This window comes from Pelecanus crispus, chromosome 11, assembly GCF_030463565.1.
Source record: "Pelecanus crispus isolate bPelCri1 chromosome 11, bPelCri1.pri, whole genome shotgun sequence".
NCBI lineage: Eukaryota > Metazoa > Chordata > Aves > Pelecaniformes > Pelecanidae > Pelecanus > Pelecanus crispus.
The window spans coordinates 7,285,548-7,310,592 of NC_134653.1; the positions used below are offsets into that span (position 1 = coordinate 7,285,548).

Here is a 25,045-nt window from a genome sequence, read left to right on the forward strand (position 1 = left end):
GGAGATGCTAAAATTTACCAAGAATCCTTCTGGTGCAGGAAAGTGGGTTTCTGGTGATGGGAAGGGAGTCCCCAAGGGAACAGAAAGGCAAGGCTTTACGCCGTCATTTAATAGCTGTCTTTGAAACTCATGGCCTTGCATGATTAATTGCACCATTATTTCCAAAGGTTGACTGCCATCTAGGAGTTAAAATGCTCTTTTTTTTTACTTACCGGTACGTTGATTGTACAAAGATGGCACAATTCAGCATTTCCACGTACGACCCCAGAACATTAAAACGTTCAGAATTGATAGCTCTTGAACAGCCAACAGGCAATATTAGAACGTCTTTGCCTCTCCAGATCTCTCTGACAAAAGATTTGGCAACTGTCTCTTACCTCTTTCTTGCACCATTTTCTTACCTAGGTCTGTTTTCTGTTTACAAGCCTGAAGATGGCTGCTGCTTCTTCCTGCAATGTGGAAGAAGACGAGAGCCTGAAGGGATGTGAACTCTATGTTCAGAAGCACAACATCCAACAGATTTTAAAAGAGTGCATTGTAAACCTTTGCATAGCAAAGCCAGACCGACCCATGAAGTTCCTCAGAGAACACTTTGAAAAATTAGAAAAGGTCAGTGATTTTCAGGTGACTTATAATTTTCGATTTTTAAACCAAAAAATATTGTTTAAAAAGTTTCAAATATTTTGGTACTTTTTTCCTTTTAAATTTTAAATTATCAGGCTACTGTTAAAAAACAGGCTGTTAGAAGAAAAAAACCAGCCCTTTATGTGCTGATGTCTACTATACTGTTGGCTATTGTATAGAATTCTTTGTGCATAACACCAAGATTATAATTTCTCAGCAAACTGCATGTGTTAAAAATGACCCAAAGAGTTAGAAGCATACTTTGTGTTACGATGCATGGCGTCCTGAACTCTCATCTATGGGAAGAACCTGTCTGTGAGAGCAAAAGACGCTATTCTCTGTTTATTCCAGTGTCAGGTGATGTGGTTTTCCCTTCCCCTAAAACTGAACAAAATCAGGGAACGAGCAAGTTCTGAAAACCATCAAAGTTTGCCGTTTAGTTTTACTGCTCTAGCCTGTCTGCATTGCTTATCCCAGGATCCTCCAACAAGAGAAGCATTCAGAGAGACTTCATACACTGTCTTCAAAAGTGGCATAGAGGGGGAAACATTTTAAAACATTCTCAGACAAATCCTAACTAAAGACTATGGGTGTCTTTTGCAGGACGAGCATGTTGTGTGAGCACAACTTTTCTCTGGGGATGGAATTTCTCCAGAAATAAATGGGAGAAAAGGGCTGCAAGTTGTTGGTTATACAAGTTCTCAGTCTGCCAGAGACTTTATTCAGGTACTTAGTTTAAGAAGAGAATTATTTGCTTTTTTGAAGGAAATGTCTAAAGTTTATAGGCTTAAGACATGAGTTTTATTTAGTTTTTTCCTTCTAGAGACAGGATTTTGTAAGGACAGAGAAAGAACAATATGTAGTGAATAATACATACAGCTCATATATTACAGGTGATACAAGCATTTTATACATCTCATTGTCCGCTTTTCAGATAATTTTTTGTATAGGCGAGTATATGCCAAATTTGTGTAGCTTTAAAAAAATGCAAACATTGCATTTGGTGGAAGCCCAGTAAGAATGCCTGGAACATCAGGAAGGGGTAGGAAGTACAAGGTGTTTTTTAATTGTAATGCTTACTATTAAAAAAGAAAAATCTCTTAGTTCTGCATATTCTAGACTTCTGAATACACACCATTTTTGCAAAAAATGTTAAAATATTCTGTAGTATTTTAGAATATTCTCCATAGCTAGTGGGATTACTTGAGTTGTACTGGGGGAGTTTGGCTTTATTGATCTTAACACAGTACACAGAACTGAGACAGGAAGGCAGTTCCTACCCTTGAGAAATTACATATTCTTTCATGTTACCTCCTATTATTTCCTGAAGAACAGCAGATACCAGAATTCTGTAGCAGGGTATCGATCAGGATGCTGTCGTGGTTTAACCCCAGCCAGCAACTAAGCACCACGCAGCCGCTTGCTCACTCCCCATGCCCCGGTGGGACAGGGGAGAGAATCGGAAGAGTAAGAGAAACACTCCTGGGTTGAGATAAGAACAGTTTAATAATTGAAATAAAGTAAAATAGTAATGATAATAACAATAATAATAACAATGTAATAATAACAGCAATAATAATATACAAAGCAAGTGATGCACAATGCAATTGCTCACCACCCGCCAACCGATACCCAGCCAGTCCCCGAGCAGCGATCGCTGCCCACCGGCCAAGTCTCCCATTTCTGTACTGAGCATGACGCCGTATGGTATGGAATAGCCCTTGGGTCAGTTTGGGCCAGCTGGCCTGGCTGTACCCCCTCCCAGTTTCTTGTGCACCTGGCAGAGCATGGGAAGCTGAAAAGTCCTTGACTAGCATAAGCAGTACTTAGCAACAACTAAAATATCAGCCTGTTATCAGCATTATTCTCCTCCTAAATCCAAATCACAGCACTATGCCAGCTACTAGGAAGAAAATTAACTCTATCCCAGCCGAAACCAGGACATGCAAACACAGAAGCTGATGGATATCATTTGTCTCAGAATGAAAGGAGATGATTTAGAAACAACCAGACTCAAGGCATCAAATTTGGTGAACATCATGCTCAGTATGGAAGGAAGCAATCTTGCTACTGGCTCTGTAAAGCAGCCTGGGAGCTAAGCCTGCTGACTCTAAAGGCTTTAGGATGCTTCTGGAGGTTTCCAGCACTGTAATTCTTGTTCCTACAGCAGTTTGACTTCTTTGCCCAACCACCTCTCAGGACTTTTTTGAGAGGAATTGCACTGTGGAGGTTTTTCTGCTGCGGGATAATTTTTTGACTTGGTCGGTTGCATAATAACAGTTGAAGGAAGGCTTGTAAAGATAGAGAAATCATTTCCATAAGTTTTATCCTGTTTTTAGAAGACACTTGTCATATATAGGTACTCTGAAGAATTTTAATTGAATTGTGAATTTAGCAATTCCCTGTTGACAGATTTTTGTATGTGAATGAGCAATACACTGATATGGCATGTTTGCTATTAGCTTCTTTAATTTTGGTCCTGTGTAGGGAGAGGAGTGAAAATCTTTGGGTTTAAGCACAATTTTCCAAACGTAGTCATGCATTTTTCCACCAAAGTGTGGTGTTTTGGGGTTATTTTCCAAACTCATTAAAATAGACACGTTCCACTGAAGAGAGCAGTAGAATAACAGTGTATCTGTCAAAAATTCATGTGGGCAGTTTAGAGATGAAGTGTGGGATATTTTTCAACTGGTTAAAAAAGGAGCTTATGGAAAACATGTAGAGCTCGATCCCCATCAATGTACTGGAGCTATCTCAGAGGTGAATACAAAAAAAGTTTATTTCATTTTGCTAATTCTTAACTACATCTCATAAAATCAACTCAGAAAAGCCATATTTATTATCATATGCAAGATAAGACCATATCATAAATGCTTTTCACCTTACTTCTGATGACATCGGAGTTAGGTCCATTGCCTTCAGCCTCCATCTGTAGTGCTAAATGAAGAAGGGCCAGGGACTAACCCCTGACCCCACGACACTAACTGGCCCCAAATATAATTCTTAGGTCTAATATGTCTAGGAGCAGGTTTGTTTTGGCAGGAGTGAGTTCAAGCAGCTCAGAACAGAGCCAGGGAATGAGCTAATAGTTGAGAGATGTGGATTGTTTTGGGCTAGTATTCAGGTCCATGGCTAGGCCATTTTTTATTTCAAATTGACATGGCCTAAGAGGGCTGTAAAGTGAAAACATGAATAAATACTTATGAATAAAGTGCTAGAGATTGAGGTTTGATGTTTGATTCTGCACTCGTCGTTTTCAGCTGGAGAAGTGCCCAGGTTAGAAAGAAATGTCTGATGCCTTTTTAAGTTTGCAGCTTATTTGTATCAAGTACAGTATTAAAAAACATAACTCTGAAAATAATTGTAGGAGAACTTTAATAGATATTTTTCTATTCACTTAATACTAGCAGGACCTGCTTGTCTTAAGACGCCAGTAATTGCTGGGAATCAGCCTAAGTTGTTATATTCTGAAGTTTGCAAGTCAGTTTTTATATACTGTGACCTACAAACTTCAAGATGATTATCTACTCTGACCACGCTAACAGTTACTTTGTAAAAATCTCTTAACATTCCATTGAGCACAGAAAAGAGTTGAAAATGGTTTAGATACATGAGATTTTAAAAATTATGTAATGTTTCTTTTTGAATAATTTGTTTTATATTTCCCTGTGACTGTATAGAACTTCTTGTTGGTGGATGGGGTGAGGAAAATGTTTCCCTTAGGGGCATTAATTGGCTTTTTTAGAGCTGGGGAATAGCTATTAGCTAAGAAACTGTGGCATTATTTTAACAGCTGTAATTAGGTCCTGTTTACTTGAGGACTAAAGAAGGCATAGCATAAAACCCAGGGAACCCATCTGTTATTTCCGGTTCTTACCTTATGTAAAAAAGTTAATTACTAAGAAGTTACAGGCAAAGCCTTGTATTTTCAGCTATACCGAGACTGCAAAACTTTCATTAGTGTCAGGCTATTTAGTGCCGTGATTATATGATCAAAGGTGGAGTTGTCTTGCCAGGCTAAGCTAGGCTTTTGTTCAGCAGAAAAAAATATAATAAAGAGTAGAACTAATGAAGAAAATGGCACAAAAGAGGGGGAAGCGGCAGGAACGTGCAGGATGTGTTTAGGCATTACCAAGTACTTTGCTGAAGACATTTTGCATGTAGTGTATTTCAGAGCAGCGGCTTTGCTAGCTGAGCCAGGTTGTCTTTGCCGATATCTTCGGGGCCTGAGCTCTCTCCTGGTCCCTTCTGTTGCCCTGTGCACAGACAAGAAATACCGTCTTGCACACACTGAACTTACTGTCTTGGATTGCTGTGGATTGGCAGTGGTTTTCTGGACCCAGGCTGATGCTACATGTCTTAAGGTACCATCCAAAAAGAGAGTTTTAGAAAAACCTGGACTCTACTGTATGTAATTAAATAAAGCAAAATGAGATTATCTGCGTAGCTCCACCTGGCGATATTGGACAGTATTGCACACACACCTGGTCAGATAAATAAAGGCATTTCTGTGTCAGGTTTGCTGTAAACTAGCACTGAAAAGAAAGTGAGTAGTAAACTACAAATTTGCTCACTGTTAGTAACATACAGTTTATTTATCATAAAGAGTTTCAGAACCAAGGGTATTTGAGCATCAAAATTTGAGCATCAGGTTTTTCTTCTGCAACAGTAGTCTCTCCAGGTATTTACATTTTGTCACAACAAGAAAATTTTTGATCAATAATTTCCAACAGAACCTGGGCAAAAGAATGAAATTAATTCTTATAAGTACAGGTGATTATGCTAAGTATAACTCATTCCTTTAAGATAAGCTGGGGAGAGGTTATGGATTGGGAGGAAAATCCTACGGAGGAAAAACTATCAAAAAAATACATTAACTAAGCAGTTTGATAAAGACTAATACGACAAATATTTCTGTGTCTTTCAAAGCTTGCAAAGCAGTCAGGCAGCATGCGCTCGGTGCTCAGAAACGTTGCTAAAGCACGTGGGAACATACCTGAGGTACCCGAGACGCTGGTAGCAACGCAGTGGTGGGTTAGAAGTGAAGCCGTGCTCTTATGAGCTTGTGCAGAACACGTTAGAGCATCGCTGAGCTCCCTGTTTACTTTGTGTGTCTACAAGTGTGAGTAGCTTTCCCGGTCTTAAAGTCAAAGTCAAAAACTAACAACAATGGAGCGCAGTGATGGAAGAAGAAGGGAAGTCTGTCTGGATGTCGTCTTTGTTTCACATCTCAAGCTATCATGTTATACAGTCATCAGGATACTTAATCCATGTTAATCTTTAAGTATCTAAGTGACTTTAAAGAAACAGGTTCATACTTAGCTTTAAACACATGAATGAAATACCTTGCCAAATTCATGTAAAGTTAAAAATGGTGCTGAGTCAGGCACTGTCTGATAGCAGATTTCACTACATCACAGCAGACTTTGGGAAAGCTCCTGATACTAATGGGCCTTTACAGCTAGGAGCAGGTACATACACATATTTGCCCCCAGATGACTGCAGCCTCTTATAGGCTCCCAAACAGATGTAGGGGCCCTCAAGCCTTATTTTACCAATTGATTTTTAAAAAAGAGTTTGCCCAGGCATAAATCCTGTCTGTGTTGGAGTCCGTGGCTGCAGAACTGGCTGAGTACCTACCCTTCTGCTTGTCTGCAGCTCAGCAAATCCTTCAATAATCTACTGAGAGGCCAGTCAGACTACATAGCAACTCACCTCGGACAAGGTAGAACTCCACACTCAGGGATGTGAGCGTTTTGAGGCTGTAGTCCTGCAATTCCTCCTCATTTCGGTGTTTTACAGTCGTCAGAGCATTGGGCAAGACGCTCTGACAGCTACCAACCTTTTCCATTACAACCGATTGCTTAGCCAAGGCAAGGCAGTAGCTTTTCTGGAAGGCACTAAATTATCTTCAAAATTATTTCCTTTTATTCTCTTTCAGTTGTAAGAGGTGACTTGAGGAGCAGAGGTAGTTAAGCCTTTTCTGTCTTCCCACAGTAATTATTTTAAACCAAGGGGCATGCCAAATAGGAATGATAGCAAGGAGAAAGACTATGTAAAAAATTATACAAATCAAACCAGATTTCCAATATAAGGATGAATTTTGCTTTTGTTTTTCAGTTAGTTTTCAAGTAGTTCCTTATTAATGTTCTAAATGCAGAAAAAGATGACTCCTTATTTTTTAATACCTTTTCAGTGCTGCATGAATTCATTTTAATTAGGCACATAGGATGGAGGTTGAGACTGTCTGACTGGGCACCAGTAAGACTGGGTGGAGAACTGCAGTTTTCACAGCAGATTTAAGATTATTTGAGATTTGACTTTGTTTCAATTAAGAAAAGGACCTTAGATTTTGAAATGCATAGGCAGGGGAATTAATTGCTTTCCGGTGTGCTCTGCTGAGGTCTGTGCCTCTGTGGTTGCCTGCTTGGCAGCCTGTGTTGGAGCTGTACCCTGACAGCTTTGTAAGCTCAAGCTGTTGAGGTTCTGCAACTCCCGGGAGCTCAGCCCGCCAGCTCCATCACCCCTGGGCAAGACACTAGGGAACTGAGAAAGTGAGCTATGGGAAACTCAAAATAAAAACATGTCCATAATTATTTTAGCTTGGATTTATTGGCAAATTGTGAAGAAAAAAATACTTAATGAGTTGTGAGCATCCCACTGAAGGGTTAAGGGGGACACAGGGATTCTTGCCCAAGCATGCAATTCAAGTTGCTATCTAGCCTTAATACCCCTGTACCAGTAAAGGCACTCATAGCACACAGAAGTTGTTTCACGTTTAAAAATGAAATGCATGTAGAAGGGAGGAGGATGAAAGAGAGAAAAAAAAAGCTGAGTTTACATTTAACATGGGCAGCCCAGCACACGTTTTCATATTTGTATTAACATCAGATAATTTCTTAGAATAAATTGAGTAGAATTTTATTGAGGAACAGAAAATGTAGAAATGTTTTAGAGACAATTTCCACTCTGAAATGACTGAGGTAACACAAGGTTTTGAATAACCAACCTTGCTGTCAACAGCACATTTGATCTAAGGGCATGGTATGCTTCTAAATGTTAAGGGGGCCTACACAACAGAAGTATTTTAAGGAGCAAAATGGCATACCAGCATTTATGATTCCCTCTTTGTTGATAACCTCAGTTATCAGCTATCTCTTCCTATGCTCTGATGTTCCATTTCTGCCTCTTACATGTAAGCCTCACTGAGATTGGTGTTTCTCTTGGATTAAGGGTCTGCTGTGTTAGAAGGCTGGAATGAAAAATAAATAAGCAGCTTTGGCATTACATATCGTGATTAGAAACTTCAGAGTGACTTAGGTGTTCCAGTTGTTGCTGAAAAATATGGCATAATATTTAGCATTTTAGTTTTAGTTTAGGAGTTTTTCTGTGGCCATGTTTCTTCTTATACAAGGTACGTGTGCATACATTGTTATTTGGCTGGATTTGAAAAATCAGAAGTGTTGGCTACGGTTCTCTGATTATATAAGCTTTTAAGTATCAAAAATATGGTCTGTGTTTTGTAACATAACCACTCTTACTTCACTGTGAGGCGTATGTAAGAAAGTAGGGGAGAGGTGGTGATGGGTTGAGATACTGCAAGACACTGGAGGGGAAGACAAGAAGTGTTAACTTGTTGCAGGAGGTAAAAGGACGCCAGTGAAGGGACTGAGGAAGGCGAGTGATGCAGTCAGAGCGGCAGAAGAGTAGGTGGATTTTTGGCAGGAGAATTTTGCCTAGATTGGAAATTGGGAATGAACTGAGATACAGAGAGGCCACTGAGGACGCAGTAGTAGTAGTCAAAGTGGTGGGTAACTATGGAGTGGATAAATATGTTGGTAGGAGGGGTGGATGTTAAAGATATTTCTTAGTGATGCTGTAGAAGAAAAGGAGGCATTTCACATCAGGAAGGCAGTGGAACAATAGTTGGGATTGTGTGAAAAGTCTCCGATTACAAGGCTGAACGATTACAAAGATAGTAGAGTTGTCCAGCGTGACAAAGACAAGACTGGAAAGGACATTAAGACCTCCTGAATTTCTCCAGCTTTTAGTGATGGCATCAGTCAGTGCTGTGCTTCCAACAAAGTGGAGTGCTTTGCCTTCGGCCTTTATTAGTTTCTATAAATCATTGTGTCAGCCTCCAGGAGTGATGGGACGGTGTTAGAAACCTTCCTGTATTGAAAGCATCTCCTCTGGGTCAATTCCAGTGCAAAGAGAGATTAGCTACGTGCGCATGAAGTATCCTGCACATTTTCTGTGGATAAATAGAAAACGGATTCCAGGTCTGTCAGTCAAAAAACTTTATAAGTGCACTTGAGTTAAAAATAAAAAGATAAAATATTGCATTTAGAGCGTACTTTGTGGTGTTGCTTTCAAATGCAATAATAAATTGTAGGAGGCAGAGCAGAGATAGTGAGCAGTGATACCGAACGGCTGACTTGCTTTTTAAAAGTCATCTTGTGATGTTGTAAAGCTGCGCAGTGATTTGGAGCCTCCTCAGGTGCTGTCCTTCCTTCAGCTGAAACATCTGAGTTTCCAGGTGGTGACAAAGCCTGAAAGGAGAGACCAGGAGAGGAACTACTGGAAGAGAATTTCTGTTTGGAAATGCTCCGGCCAAGAGAGAAGAAAGCTTCTGGGTCAGGAAGTGTGTGTGTTCTTCAGCAGCGGTCTGAAGGGAAGGGCAAACCTAGAAACTGGCTTGGCATTGTAGCCGCTTCACTTGCAGTGTTTAAGCTCATTACAAACTCATGGAAACATTAATCGGGAAAGGCAATGACCCCATACGCTGAGGACAGCATGCTAAATTCTTGTGGTTTATACCTCAGCCTCTTGTAGCACAAATGTCTTAGCTGAAGGCAGACATTCAAAAGATAAATGGGTCACTGCAGTTGTATTTATTGGTTCTTCTTTCTTTTAATTTGAGGCAATGGTGGTATATTTTCTTTCCTTTCCAGTTTATTATCATTGAAGTCAGCGATGGTATTTCAGTTTCACCATCTATCTCCCCAAGAAATCCCAGGCAAGACTTTTGTTCACAACTTTAGCTAGGTTTTTGGTCACTTGCAACATGGTTGGAATAGAAGTAGGATTAGATTATGTATATATGAAATAGGGTGTTATTGCCACACAGCAATGTCATTTTGTGGATTTGGGGTGTGTTAATATATCATTGTATTGGACTGTGGCAGTGACGCTGGAGGCTTCAGTCAGCGGCACACACGTGGTCCCCTACTGCCATTTAAGACCCCCTAAATTATGTGCAGTGTCCACTGGGGCTGGTAGATGTGACACAGGATAGCATGACACTTGTGTCTTCCTCAGCTGGCAGCTGAAAGCTGAGCAAGGTCACCCAAAATGACACTGGACTATGGATAACTGGATCAGACCTTACATGTCCTACAAGTCAGGAGCATCTCCACGACAGCCAGTGCAGTTACTGGTGTAAAGGGAAGAACAAGGTGCTCACTGGGGCTTGTTCAAAGGCAATTGCACCGTTTCGCAGTTATGTCTTCCATGTGTTTTCTCATTTTAAGGTGGACATAATTGGGCAACATGATTGTGAATTATCTGTGCCATCCAAATAGAGAGATCGCTTGTTGTCATGACAACAAAAGATGGTGAGGTGTTTACTTGAAAGTGAGTTCTGCACAAGCGTTCACATCAAGCTGTATCTGAAGATCAGTGTTTGAAGAACTATTCTTCAGAGAGTCCATTCCTCCTTTAAAATATTTGCTGTATTTGTGCAGTTTCACCCCAGGATATATGGAAGACGGCTTTTTGAAAGCTTAATCCAGGACAGAGCATACGCTTTTATTTTCAAAAGGCACTCTTTAGTTCAGTAATGGAAATCCTACCTAGACTACAAATAGCGGCATATGGAAAAGCCAGCCAGTCAACTATCTGCTGTTTATATAAAAGGAGTTTGTAGCGAAGAGAGTTCCTTTTAAAATGAATCATATGGTAACTCACTTTTATAATCCTTTAATATCTTTTTGGCGTTAAAAGGTATTTGGGTTTAAGAGCATGCTTTGTGATATTAATTTTATCTCACTGAGCTTTCTTTCGTGTATAAATCTGTGCTGGGGCAGAGGAGATATTATTTATTAATTCCTTGGAAGTGCCTTTTATACAATGTGTACTGAAAGAGAGGTGTATATTTGATATTCAAATAGGGCAAACTACTACTCTTCTCTATGAGTAAATATGCTATGTATAAAAAGAACTGTGTAAGTGCTGCATACCATTAAATAGTTACCTGACTGCCTTCTTGTTGTAGTTACCTTTTAGTATACTTCCAGCTGCTTACTCTCCAGAAAGATCTTCATTACCTTTCAGTTAAGCTTAAGAAGGTGCATTTGGTTGTGTTCATTTAATATAAACAGAGAATGTTAACACTATCATAGAGATACAGAAGCTGCAATAGCCAGTAATACTGTTTGAAATTCTTCAGTCATAGGTTGGGTTTTGATGGCTAGATATTAAATATAATGATAATATGCAGCACACATTTGTATTTTAAATATTTGTGTTTCTACAAGTGCATAATTGTAGTTAAGGAAGCTAGAGACAGAGGAGTAGGGAAGAAGTTGATGAGAATGCTTAAATAGGACTTGCAGTTCTTACACAATATGAAAATCTAGCTGAGTCATTTTTTATGTATCAAGTGTTGCTATTTGAAATTTGAATTGGAAATAAAAAAGTTTCAGTAAGGATTTAATACATTTGAAACCAGGTTTTTTTTCTGTTTTTTGGTTAGAGCACCTAGCTCAACTGTGTTATGGCCCAGGAGTTGTGGTGTTGTAATCCCAATTAAGAAAAAAATACTGATCTCAGAAAGAACTTGGCACTTTCTGAGGCAGGTCAGGACCTTGAAAAGTCAGATCTTTATCCAGTCCTCCTCATTTTATCTCTGTGCTTGTCTCTTAAATATTTCAGTAGTCCTTTAATCAAAACAAGAATGTGTGACTTGTTAATTTGAATTATGGAGCATGGGAAATACTATTTAGTTATTTATTTCAAGTAACAATAATACATCAAAGATTGGTGTCAAAGACTCCTTAGGTTAATGAAAGGGGCACTATCAGTGATGGTGAGGAAAGAAACTGGAATAAGACCAGAAAAGACAAGTGGCATGACTGGATTTGTCAGACATTTGTAAACATCAATGGCAAAACATATATTAATCATCTGTTTTTCTTGCAAGCCTAAAAATTGTGAACTTGTGCCAGTTTTCTGTACCACTCTTTTCTGGTGTCATACCTGATGAGTTAACTGTAACTCATTTCCTCTGTCAATGAGACCAACTGGCTATGTTGGTAACCCGCCACATGTCTAGCGCTGGTGCTCCCAGATCCTCCCTCCCCCACTGACTCCGTGTATTAGCTCTGTTTGGAAAGTCTCATTGGAAATTAGTTGTGTAAGAGAGAGGCCAGGTTCTGGCATCCCTGTCAAAGGAACATTGGTTTTATGGGGTGCGTAGGGACATCAGCATTACTGCCTTTTCTTTTGGGTAGCCTACAACGCCGCTAATCTGAATTGCCTCAAAAATACTGGAGTTGTTCAGGGAGTGACTGGATGATAGCTGGCTACTTGTACATTGATCAACATGCCCTGAGACTGTCAGGGTGCAGGTTATGCCTACGGCAATGTAACAGACGATATCAAATAAAATTACTGGACTACTGCGGCATGGGTCAGCTTGCCTCCTTACAGTGCTCGTGTTTCTCCTGCACGTGCCCTTTGGCTTCCTGTATCAGACAAGCTGAGGACTGGACATGTTGTCCATCCCATTTCCAGTTCTCCCTTGCCTTAGGCAAGGGTCAATGAAGACTCTAAGGAATGAGCTATGAAGGCACTGAAGAGGTAGAAAGGGCAGCATGGTGTGTTGGGAGCAGGATGCCAGGCTGAGGTGGTACCAAGGGGCAAGGAGGTGGGCTGGGAATGAGCAGACAGGCCCCCATTCCTTTGGCTGATAGATATGGATGATGCAAAGGGAATTTTACTCCTGTGTGCTTTCCCTTGAATCCCAGGAAGCTGTAGAGCAGGAGATGGGCTCTGGGAAAATACTACAATTACAGGTAATCTTGTTTGTCTCAATTCTTTAAAGGTCAAATAATTCAGTGTATGAATTGACAATGTCTTGCAACTCTGACATCCTTTCTTGAAGGTTTTCTATACTGTTTCCTGCTCTTGTTACTATCTCTTCAGGGATTCCCCTTTGTATTTTACTTTCTGTTCCATAAGCGTGAAATTTGGAGAATAACCTCTCTATTGGCCAGCTGGTGCTAGGCCAGCCATCATTTTATATAGTCCTCTGGAGCCCACCTTGGATCTTCTTGCTTGGAAGTAGTCCCATTGATTGTAAATCTCTTATATGGCAAAGGCTCTGGAGTAGGGAGCATCTTTGTTCTTTCTAGTGACAGTGAGCCTGCAAAGCAGAGCAAGATGAAGAAACCTATCTAATATATTGACACGTGACTTCTGATACGTTCTCTGTACAAGAGACAAAGATACGTACAAGCCAACTGAGAAAATAACAGCTGTGATGTTGGAGAGCAAGCAACAGAGGCGTGTTCTTTTGCTTTCTCAGCCAGGAGTAGCTGCAATGATATGTTTGCAGTTTATAATACATTGGTTTCCATTATGTGTAAGAAAGAGTTGAACAGGTCAAGTATTGGAGTAATGATACCTGTACACACATTGTAGTTAGTGTCAGCCCTTCATGCTGCTCACATTAAATTTTTAATTTTCTTTCAGCAGTACACATGTGTAAATTGACAGTCATCTAAATGTAGAAAGGAAGGGGTTGCTGAGAGTCATAAAAGAAGAGTGAATTGAATATATATCCAGCAAGTTAGCTACGTGGGTAAGAGGTGTTTCATTGACTCTTTTTGCCTTGCAGGAAGAATGCAAACAAATACTGGCTCGGCAGAAATCCAGTTCCCAGTCTGATTCTCATGATGATGAGATTTCCCCTCCTCCTCCCAACCCAGTGGTAAAAGCTCGACGCAGGAGAGGGGGGGTCAGTGCAGAGGTGTACACGGAGGAGGATGCTGTTTCTTACGTCAGAAAGGTAATGTGTTGCCATCTATCTGATTCTGAGATGTACAGGACAATCAAGTGACTCATATTTTGCTCATAATTTGGAATCATGGGTTATCCTGTAGGATGATGTCCTCATGTGGGCATATGCATGGCTTGACCATCTTCTTCACCCTCAAGTTCTTTTGCTGCCTCCTTGACTAAGTACTTTCCCCATTAGTCTTGCTTCAGCATTCTCTGTTATTCCTGGTTTTTGAGATGTGCCGCTAACCTGTTTCGCCCTTTAACAGGGTGGGTAATTCTCAGCCATTTTCTTGATATTCACAGACTGCGGCAGCTTCTGAGTTTTGTCAGAACCTCACAGTTTTGGAAAGCAGCCTTTTTTATTGCTGCGTTTCCTACTTTTTTTTCTAAAAAGTTCACGGCTAGCTCCAAGTTTTGTTCTAACCGAGGTCATTTAGGTTCCCCAGACCATTGTGGCATATGGTTCCCATGTTGATTGGGTACCACCTAACCCATGTGGTTTTGGAATTCTGTTGACCATACTTGGGTGATTTTAAGTGACCATTGTCTGTGAAGAAATGCCAATCCCAAATTAGGTAATTTCTTCAGTAGGAGCGCTAATTTGGGCTTTTTTTTTTTAACTGCCTTTTTCACAAAAGTATCTAATTATTTTATATCCTTGATATCTCTTAATAACTCTTCAAATTTTTTTTGAAACTGGCCACAGCTTTCAAAGGTTGTAAAAGACAGATATTACAAGAACATATGTCATGTTCGTTTAGGGAGCTCGGCTAAAAATGCGTTTCATAAGGTTGACAGATGCTACTAATGTGCTTTTGTGCATGCCTAGAGTAGCTTTAACTGGAAGAGCTTTTTCTTTACGGGAATCCATTTTGTCAGTCACTATTTTTTGGCAGAATACTTTATGCCTTTGCAGTCAGATGTGCTTTTGTCATCCACTTATGATACAAGTTCACTGGCTGCCCTGGGAATTTCTGTCCCAAGGAACAAAGAATTAGAAGAGCCTTTCATCCTAAAAACAAGTATGGAGAAGTATTCTTGTGGCAGTTAAATAATGCTTGCAAGTATACAGTAAATTTTAACAGCACTGTGGTCAAGCTATTAATGCACTACGCAGTTAAAAAACTTGTGTGATATTTTAAAAGCCACTTTCAAACACTTTTCTTTCTGTGCAGTTTGCAATATCCCTCTTAAAAACTTCCATGAAGAGATCACATTTGTCTCTGCTTAATATGGGCTCCATCTGACTCTTCTGAAAATCAAAGGAAATATTCTTTCCCACACCCCTGAGTAATTCTTTTATGTTTATAATGGAATCTGAAGTTAACTTTGTTTTCTTCCTTTTTCAACAGTGATGCCAATAAGCCCTGACAGTAGCATGAGTAGGCAAGAGCCAGAAGCAGCAATACAGATCATATTCTGTGTGTTCTGTGACTAGGGCTGTTGTGATTTTAATTTCCTAGGAACTGACTGAGCCTAAATAATAGTAATTTAGGGGATGGTTTCTTGTCAGGCTACAGATGCTGGAATATAGAACTAGCATTGGGAGGGTTTGTGTCAGTGCTTTGTCTTCTCCCGTCAGCAAATGAATCCCATGGTGAATCCCATGGATGTGTATTTGTGACAGAGATTTCTAGAATACAGAAATAAAGAGAAACACTGAAAGGATGAATTATGAAACTAATTTAAAAGTGTAAAAAGCAAGGCAAAGGTTGTGTTAGACTATTGCAAACAGATGGATTTTTAGATAGTAGCCAGGAAGAACCACTGGCTTGAATTCAGGTGTTGGATAGAAACACATCTGGGTCATAAGCCAATTTAAAGGATCCCTTGAAGTGGTGAACTATAGAATGAGTAGTGCTAAAGGCAGTGCAATGAGTTATGTCACTGGAGAGAAAAATCAAAAGAGATTTAGCTTTGTGATTTGAGCAAGCACCTGGCATGGCTCCATTCTGAGGAGCACAAAGGAAGATCTCTGTGGAGGGTTATTTCATTGCTTCATTCCTGAAACTAGAGAAAGCAATATTTGTCAACACATGTGACATAACATATAGTTAACAACTAACAGAATAGGAATCTTACTGTAAAGAGGGTTATCAGCTTGAAGAGAACATTCAATGTTTACTTGGAAGGGTGATGTAAGAAATGGTCAAGTGACTCTTCCCGACATTTGATTTTGGTCGGATGCCTGGTTACTGTGACACCTAAAGAATCTCTCCTGTGTTTTCTCTGTCCCTGCCCCAACAGACCCACTTTGGTCTCTGCCTTGTGGCTTTCATTGCTGCAGATTTAGACTGAGAAAGGCGAGTCTATGCTGTTCCATGATCAGCCAGAAAGGTTGGAGTTGAATGTCTTAGTGATTTGATTATCTACCCTTTTGGCTCATCAGCAGTAAGCTGAACAGCTAGGGGATTCTTAATAGAGCAAGGGTTCAGGACTGCAATTCAATCCAGGGCTTGTGTGATACGGTAAAAACCAAGAATAAAATGGCCAAATGCGTATTTTATTTAACATCAAGGAATTTAAACTTTTAGTTAAATTAGATTACGTTTCGCTCTGATACAAATATGCAGTGTGTACATATATGCTTCTCTAGACTTAATCTGAGTACTCTAATGACTACAGGAGTCAGTATAAGTGATGTCTGAAGCCAGAGTTTAACTTTAGATTTCACAGTGCAGTATTTTCCCTTGAAATAAATCTAGATCAGTTCTTTGTGAGACCTGGTTCTACATCACTTTTCCCATTTGAGACATCCTTTTTCTGGTTGGATGGGTAGTATCTTGCCTTTCCAGGATAAGGAAAGGAAACTACCTACACATCAGCCTACTTAATAGCTTAAATAAGAGAGAAATACTAGTTCTATCATAAGAAAATGTGAAAGATACATGTCCATTATCAGACCTCTTTTGTACAGTAATTAAAACAGGCAAACAGATGTTGGTCTTCAGATTGCAGTAAGGTTTATTTAACACTTAAAACTTTTGTAGGCTTGATTCTGTCCCATTATAATGAAACTATTAAGGAAAATCACATTACTGAAGTCAAAGAACATCTGTTACAAGTGATAACCTTGTTACAAATTTCTTGTGTCTCTTGTAATCACAAAGTCTCTGACTGGCAGCAATAGATGCTTGGCAAATATAGAGATACAGTGTCTTCACTAATATGTTACCAAAATGCTTACCGAAATGGAAAGCCTAACTTTCAAAAGTCTTATAAAAAAACTTCACCCGATATGAAAATATACTCCTGAATTTCAACATATATTTTGAGCAAATTCATGTACAACAGGACTTTTGCCTTCTCCCCAATTAACAAATAAAAATGCCTCTTCATTCTCAAATGCAAGTCCTTCTCGTTTGCCATGAAGCAAATGCACAGGATTTTGACCCAGGTGGGCCTCTCAGGAGCTCTGTTCCTTGTACCACAATGAGTACTGAAAAATATGGTGTGATCAACACATTCTTACCTTTTACCTAAAGAAATGCTGCTCATTCCCTAATTTTAAAAGTAGGTTGGTTCTGATATTGTTTGAGGGAAAGAAGAATATGAAATATGTTTCCCTCAGTCCAAGAGATTTGAAAGGAGACTACACAGCTGCCAGTACCTGCTAATTATAGTATTTTATGGATATCCTTCTCCCCAGTCATCCTAGATCTTATATTTCTTTTCTGGTTGTCATACTGAGAACATAAATTCTTATCCTCACATTAGCAAAACTGTAATTTATTACTTTCTTAGTGGCTTTATATTATAGCCTAAACCTGTCTTAGTGTTTGAAATCAAACTGCATCCATTATCTTGAATAGTGAAATTTTCTATAGATTTCAAGATCTATGAAGAAATACAACCAGGCATGTAATTACCCTTCCTTCTTTTCTCTACAGGTTATTCCAAAGGACTATAAAACCATGACTGCTCTGGCAAAGGCCATCTCCAAGAACGTGCTCTTTGCTCATCTTGATGACAATGAACGAAGGTATGAGATGCTTTATGATTTAAAGGAATCTATAGCTTGACCTGAGGACAAGAAATTATATTAAATTTTAACTCAGGGATCAGAACTACTCTCACCGATGCATTTGAGGCATACTACATGCACCCTTACACACACTTACGGTATTATGACAGAGGGTAAAATCACAAGCTAAAAAAAGGGCAAGAGCAGGATAGAATGTATACAGACATATTTGATATTTTCAAATCAGCTGTGCCTGATTAACTTTATTCTAGGGTACTAAAGGAATTGGCTAAAGCAATCTCAAAAGCATTTGTAGTTACTTTTGAGAACTCAGGGATGACAGGTCAAGTGCTGGAAGAATCAGGAAGAAAAAGCATAATGTCTATAAAGTACAAGAGAATTACAGGTAAATTATTTTGTTCTTTGAAAAACTGGAAAAAACAAATTATATGTAAGCACCTGAAGGAGACCAAGGAGTTCCGTAACAGCCAACATGACTTTTAAAAACTTGAAAATGTCTTTTTACAACTGAGTAGGAAGTCTTGTATCTAGGGAAGGCACAACAGAGGCCAAACAGCTTGACTTCCAGTAGCGTTTTTGACATCAATGTGTATAACACTTTCATAAACAATCAAGGGGAACATGTCTTCAGTGAAACCATTATGGAGTCTATGCAAAACTGATTGGATACCCATACCAGATAGCAGTTATCAACGGTCCATCATTCTAATGGAAAGATATATTGAAGTGTGGGAAGGGTTGGTCTGGTTTTTATCATTATTGTCATTAATGACCTCAGTGGTGGTATAGAGAATGAGTGTTGAATTTTTAGATGACATGACAATGGGAAGGGCTGCTAAAACACTGGGAGACAAGGCTAGAATTCAGAATTATGCTGATAGGTTGAAGAAATGTTCTAGTAAAAGCAGGATGGATTGCCACTGAGCCAAGTGCAGCGAAGTATACTTAGGCAGGAAGAACACCTTTATAACTATAAGATGGTTTTGCCATTTTGGTAGTTCCTTGAAAAACTATGTGGAGCTTATTGTGAATCATGGTCTGAACATTAGTCACTAATGTCAAGCTGTTCTGAAAATACTAACGTTTTACTGGGGTAACTAAACAGGGGAACATGCAAGACGTCCCGGTGTTGGAAAGATTCCAGCTGGAACACAGTGTCCAGTTTTGGGCACTGCACTTCAAGAATAAACAGTTGGAGGAAGTTCAGGGAAGAGCAGTGGGAATGGTCACAGATCTAGATAACATCAATTCTGAAGAAAGAATGGGATTGGTTGGCACACAGAAGACAGGTCAGGGGCAGAGGGACACGATAATAGCTTATAATTGTGTATGAATAATGATATATGAGGAATAAACTGCTGTGTGTGCCAAAGGGTAAAGAATAACAGATTTAAAGTGCAGTAGGAAAGAGTCAAGTCAGATACTAGGAAGAGGTCTCTGACTGCTTGGGTAGGTTGTGGAGTCTCCACCACTTGAGGCCATTAAGAACAGATTAGACTACGGTCTGCCAGGAGTGACGTAAGTAGCGTCAGTCCTGCCTTGCAGCAGATAGGCTAAGTGATGTTGCAAGGTCCTTGCCAACCCTACTTTTCTGTGCTTCTGTGGTTAGAAAGGACAAAGACTTTGTCTACGCTGACGTTTTTAGTACTGGCAGAACATCAGCAGTACAGTCCTTCAGTGGGGCTACTCACACGTTTTCAGTCAAAGCATGTTCCACGTGTGTAAATTTTGCTCCCTCTTGCAGGCTTTCACACAGTTTAATTACTTTGCAATCCTAATTATTATGATATCACATTAGCATGCAGATTTCTGGAGTAATTAGAAGAGGATTAACTTTGCACATTTCCTCTAGCTTTTTCACCCACAGCAGAGAATTCTTGTACAGAACTGCTATAAATCCTAATTATACTTTCGGCATGCTAAGGTGACAGGCACTGGTAGGGTAGGTTTTAGGGCTGGAAAAGGGATATTTTGGTAATATGTTATCAAAGTAGGGTGAGAGAGAAAAACTGAAGGAAAAGTGCTTTTCCTTGCACTGTGCTGGTTGTACATTGTGGTCATGGTCTCTCCTATCCGTTCCCTATGTCCCATTTAACATTGTCAGCCAGACTGTCCTGTTATGGGTATGTGTTAGGAGTGAAGAGATGTGCACAGATTCCTATGTGTGTGCTGCAGATGGGCTGTAGACTATCTGCTTTTGCAGTCCTCAAACTATGGCTTGACCAGGTGTATACTGCCTTTGCTGTCAAAAGATTTAGAAGCTTCTTGGTTTCTGGGCTGTGCACTGGAGCATCTTCAGCTATACACCATCTCCCTTGCTCAAAGGATGATGTCTAGGTGCCTCATTCAAGCCTCATGACAAGTACGGCAAGCTATTGCTGACATTGGGAAAAAAAGGAACTCACAGAAGGACGCATGCATTCTGCTTTTGTAGACAGGATTGCAATGAACAAATAAATTGTTCTCTCTTTCCACTGTACTGAGCTCACTCTTGACATCATGCTATTGCCCTTGTCTGGTTTCGTTTGTCAAGTGTGGAGAAGTCATCAAGTTGGAGCATGCCATTGCCATCACTTCTAGTTTGTGTCTTGTTGATGCAGATACGTAGTTCAGTAAAGTAGTGGTGTATGACTTTGTCTGGGTTCTGTCCTCTTGTAATGGTGGAAAGCTAGGTGAGGATGTTTCATTTTCTGTGCTGCAGTGGTGGTGTTGGTGTTTATTTTCCTCAGTGCTTTCTACACTGAAGACAGTATCATTGTTTCATTTAATTTTGTGGTTGACCGTTTGCCAAGATGTATGAGGTGTTCAGGTGGGGGAAGGATGGACCAGCAGGGCTTAATTCCTCATTTAAAATGGATGACTCTTGCATTTTTCCTTCTCCTCTGAAAAGATATTTATGTTAGTCTGCTCTATGGCTATGCAGTCCACATGACTTGTGTTGCACTTGCTGCTTGGCAGCTGTGAAGGTCCTTATGTCTGACATAAACCCTTATTTATAAAGGCAGCGTGTAGCATATTATCTCTGTGTCGAATATTCCATATGAATTATTAATTGCATGAGAAGTCATGCTGAAGTTAAGGTAAACAAGTATCTTTTTGCACTGGTGTCTGAAATAGTTTTGTTCAAGTCTTATTTTAGATAGCATCTTTTCATGTGCCATGCTTAAAAAAGGGTTGCCATCTATCTCATGCATGCACGGACACACACATGCACATACACACAGTCTCTGGTGTAAAATTATACTGAAAAGTGCAGTAAAAGGGAAACTGTAATTGCATCAGTACTAAAAGCAGCAGAGAGAATTATCAGCAATGTTTGCCAAAATTTTCATTTCAGGAGTCACTAATATTATAAAGAACAGTGCAGCTCTAAAAAGTGATGTGGCAGTCCACTGTTTTCTCATGAGACTTTTCCACTGACTTCAATAAGATCTTGATTAAACTCTGGAGTAGGGTCCTGGTTCTCTCAAAGCCAGTGGCAAAATGCCCATTATTTGAAGTGGAAATGTGCTTTTAACTGTTAGAGAGCTGTTGTTCTCATTTGCAAAATCAGGAATGTGTGGTTTTTTAATTGTTTCCACACATGTGCACCTGATGTATATTTTCTGTGCATCCTCCTTTGCCTAGAGCTGGTCTGTTACATGCACACTGACAACAAAACCTCCAATTTACATGGATGTATCACATGCTCATTATCCAAAATTTTTTTTAATTGATGAGAAACTAACCATAAAAAGTTAAAGCAACATCAGGGCTTCACTAAATTAATTTCTTACTGTGTTTTAATAGCTATAGTTTGATTTTGATTGTTTATTAAAATATCGCACATCTAACAAAAGTACTGGACTATATTAAAAATTTCTGTGAAATAGTCACAGGCAGGGTGAATATTTATGAGCTCTGGGGGAAAGAGGGATGTTAAGGGGGTGATGGGCTGCATCATGGACTAAACAGCTTAGTGAGTTGCAGAGAGTACATGGTTGCATGTCCGTGTGCCTGCCTTTGGGCTCATCCTCGTTTCTTGTCTTGTTATAAGCCCAAACTCAGTTACAAGGTTCTCAAAGTAGCCTCATGTCATATGTACTTTGATAGGGTTTGCTTCCCCGGTTGGGATGTGTGGCAAAGCCCTTTCACTTTGTTCAGGCTTGATGTATCTGCTTTGCAGCTGGGATGCATTTAATGCCTGGGTACTTGGGCTTGGATTTTGATAGTGCTGTTATATCATCCTGCAGGTCCCTAGGCATGTGTGCTCTAACTTCTCTCTCTTCCTTTCCCTCACCCCATACGATGACATATTGGCTGGCTTATGTCCACACGAGGGTTTTCCCCTTCGTTTTGTTTCTTCCATACTCCAATTCCTTTGTGACGCCACTCAAAAACTCTTGGAAGAGACTGCTCAAAGGTTTTATTAGGTGGGCAGTGGAGCTTGTTAGTCAAGCTCAGATGTGAGGGCAGCAAGATGTTTTGGAAAAGCATAGTTCATACTGGTGTGCAAACATGATGCAGAAGCTCTGGAGATGGCCACCAAGAGGACAGTTTTCCTGGGCAGAGAGCATTCTGAAGACCTGATAGTTATGATCACTGCAAGATCAGCAACTCTGTGCCTATCTGGTCCTGACTTGGTGCTCACCAAAGCCTCGCATACACAAGCACAGTCCTTCAAAACAGCTTCTTGTGTGACAGCTCTGAAAGATCTTCTTGCAGCATAGGACAACTTCTGATAAAGAAGACAGTGCTGTGAAGGCTGTGCATCCAGAAGAACTAGGAATTGCTCTGCGGTCTGTTCAAAGATGAACAGCCTTGAGAGAAAACATCGGTGAAGCAGGAGCTACAGCCAGGTAAGAGGCATTCACCCTCTTTTTCATTATGCTGGGGAAAAGTGAAATGGCAACATTAACTGTGAGGGATTTTTGCATTATAAATATAAATTTATTTTTTATAGATGATGTTCCTTGCAACAGTTTGTCTTTAACATCGGTTGAGGTCAGAAGCCATCTTGTTTCTCTGCTCTTCATTGCACCTGTGATCCAAGAGGAAGTCCCAGCAAAAAAAAAAAAAAAAAAAAATTAAATAAAATCCTTGATTATGACATTTGTACCTAATAAAAAGATGAAATTACAGACTTTGCAGAAGTGCCTATTTCAGCAAGTGCATCTATCTTTGTAATGTCCCTCCAGAATGCTGGTGGGAAGTTACACTTAATAACATTCAAGCGTTGTCTTAGGTGGCCTGCGTTATAGATTCTAATGGCTGAATAAGGGGAAGAAGTTCCTTGCTCATCTTATCCCTCCTGCTTCCAACATGATCTCATGGTTCAGGTCCATTCTGAAGGCCGTTAAGAGTTTGCACAAACTTTCCCCCTTCTTTTGGTCTGTGACACTTGAGAGTTTTGCATATGGGAGAAATCAGCAAGGCAGGGTGCGCTGTACTGATGCCCTCTCTGCTGCTTTGGTTTTGTTCAGTCAGCAGGCAGTGAATGATTTCCATCTATGCAAAGACAGAATTACACTCATAACTTGGCAGCATTTTATTTCCTCTCCCACTCTTGGATATCCAGCAGATTAACATCCTCTAAGGCTTCCTAGTTGTGCAATGGGGTATAAAGTCAAAATTGGTGACAAGGGGCTAGTCTAATTGTCCTAATCTCTTCTAATCTGGCAGTATAGCCAGTACGAATTTTTATCGGTTCAGCATGTAATTCTGGAATACAAGTACACCCACTTGGCTTTGCCATGATGTTGAATAGTAAAGGGGAAAAAAAAAAGGAAGAGATTGTTCATTTTCCTTCTGTGGATAAAAATAAAAGATTTTTTTTTTACCTTTTCATTGACAGGATGTTCTGTCTCTACTGGATGGGGGCAGCCACTGAGAGGGGGACAGTGAGAAGGTTCAGAGGTGACCTGCTGTGGGAGTGGAAGTTGGACCCAAAGCTGATGATTGTCAAGGAGGAGAAGGAAATATAACTGAAGCATAACCAGTGGGTGAGAGAGCAGGACTGAGAGCAGCAGGAGCGTCAGTCTTGGTTCCAGGATGTCACCAGTGCCTGCCTGCTCTGCTGTGGGTCATGAGCCACGTCTGTCAGTCCCTGTTCAGAGGCTCCATGGCCTCCTGACCACATAAAGAAGGGGAATGGTTAAATGTTCACCATATCTGTATGTAAATGCTATGTAAAATTTATATGTAAAAGCTATGTAAAGCTTGTTCATCAAGGAGTAAAGAGAGTAGATAAATATTTAACATGCACTTCCAGAGTCCAATTTTGGCATTTTAGCTAATATCATAATTTTTACAAGCTTTTGTACCAGATTGCTTATGCACAGGCAGCTGTAATGCCTGCAACAGCTTTCAGAATACTTTTGTGTGTTTTATTACTTGGATTAATAATAAATTGGTTGGTTTGAACAGTATACGGGTGTGAAACTGCTTTGGAAACAAAGAGTCAGGAAATTGTATTTAATGCTTTTACTAAAATATTGAGCTCTTACAGAAGTGCAAAAAAAGCAACAACAAATGAACTAAACAGTAGCCAAAACTGCTGTATTTATTACAGCAACACACAGTGTTGCAGTTACTCTTGTATGTTGCCTGCATCACAAAGGTATGAAAATAAAGGGTGTTTTTTATTTTCTGTGCTTGTCAGGGCCAAGATGTAGAGATGAAAATTGGCACTTGTCCTGGTCATGCAAGCCAACCAAGAGTTTTCTTCAAGCAAAAATTCTTACCCTTTTCCCAGCATCCTCCCAAACGCTGTGGAGGGCACATGCTACTGTGAAACTGTAGATAAAATTGGAGGCAAGTTCTTGCAGATGCCATCACCTTGCTGTTAGCAGTTCAGAAAAATGTTCTACTACCTTCTTACAAGTGTGTCCTAAGTAACCTGTGTTCGGCAATTCAGGCAGTTTTGTAAGCTGTGATTGGTGGCAAAGAGGGGTCCTGTAGGGACTTACTGGGCATAAACGTAGTCTATTTGAAAGACATTAGTGTCCAAATTAAGACTTCCTCAGCATCGAGACACAACAATATTCTTAAAATGTATTAAGGGCTGCCACAGAGGGGAAATGAGTAATCATGTGTCTGTGTCCCCTGAAGACAAAAGATCAGAATTAGGCTTAAATTGTACAAGGTGGATGTAAACTAGATGCGTGGTAATAATTTCTAGTGGTAAGGATACTTAAATAGATTGTAGAATCTGTAATTGTTAAGAACAGGTTAGGTGAATCTCTTTGCAACATAATTTAGTTTGTCCTCTGGATGGGAGAAGTCTCTTAGCTCTATTTTTGTAATTCTTGGATCCTCAGTAGTGGGAAACTAGCGTATTCTTTCTTTGTATATTTTTCTTTTCTCTTTTTTAAATCTATTTGAAGGGTTATT

General features: G+C 39.9%; 1 protein-coding gene across 1 annotated transcript in view; it reads left to right on the forward strand.

Annotated features, from left to right (window-relative positions):
* Nucleotides 1–425: 425 nt before the first annotated feature.
* Nucleotides 426–25,045, forward strand: part of PRKAR1B (protein kinase cAMP-dependent type I regulatory subunit beta) — a 99,837-nt gene continuing 75,217 nt past the window's right edge. Inside the window, exons 1-3 of the mRNA XM_075718679.1 lie at nt 426–609; nt 13,526–13,696; nt 17,580–17,671. Of these exons, the coding sequence (XP_075574794.1) occupies nt 433–609; nt 13,526–13,696; nt 17,580–17,671 (440 nt within the window). The 5' untranslated portion in view covers nt 426–432. The remainder of the gene's footprint in view (nt 610–13,525; nt 13,697–17,579; nt 17,672–25,045) is intronic.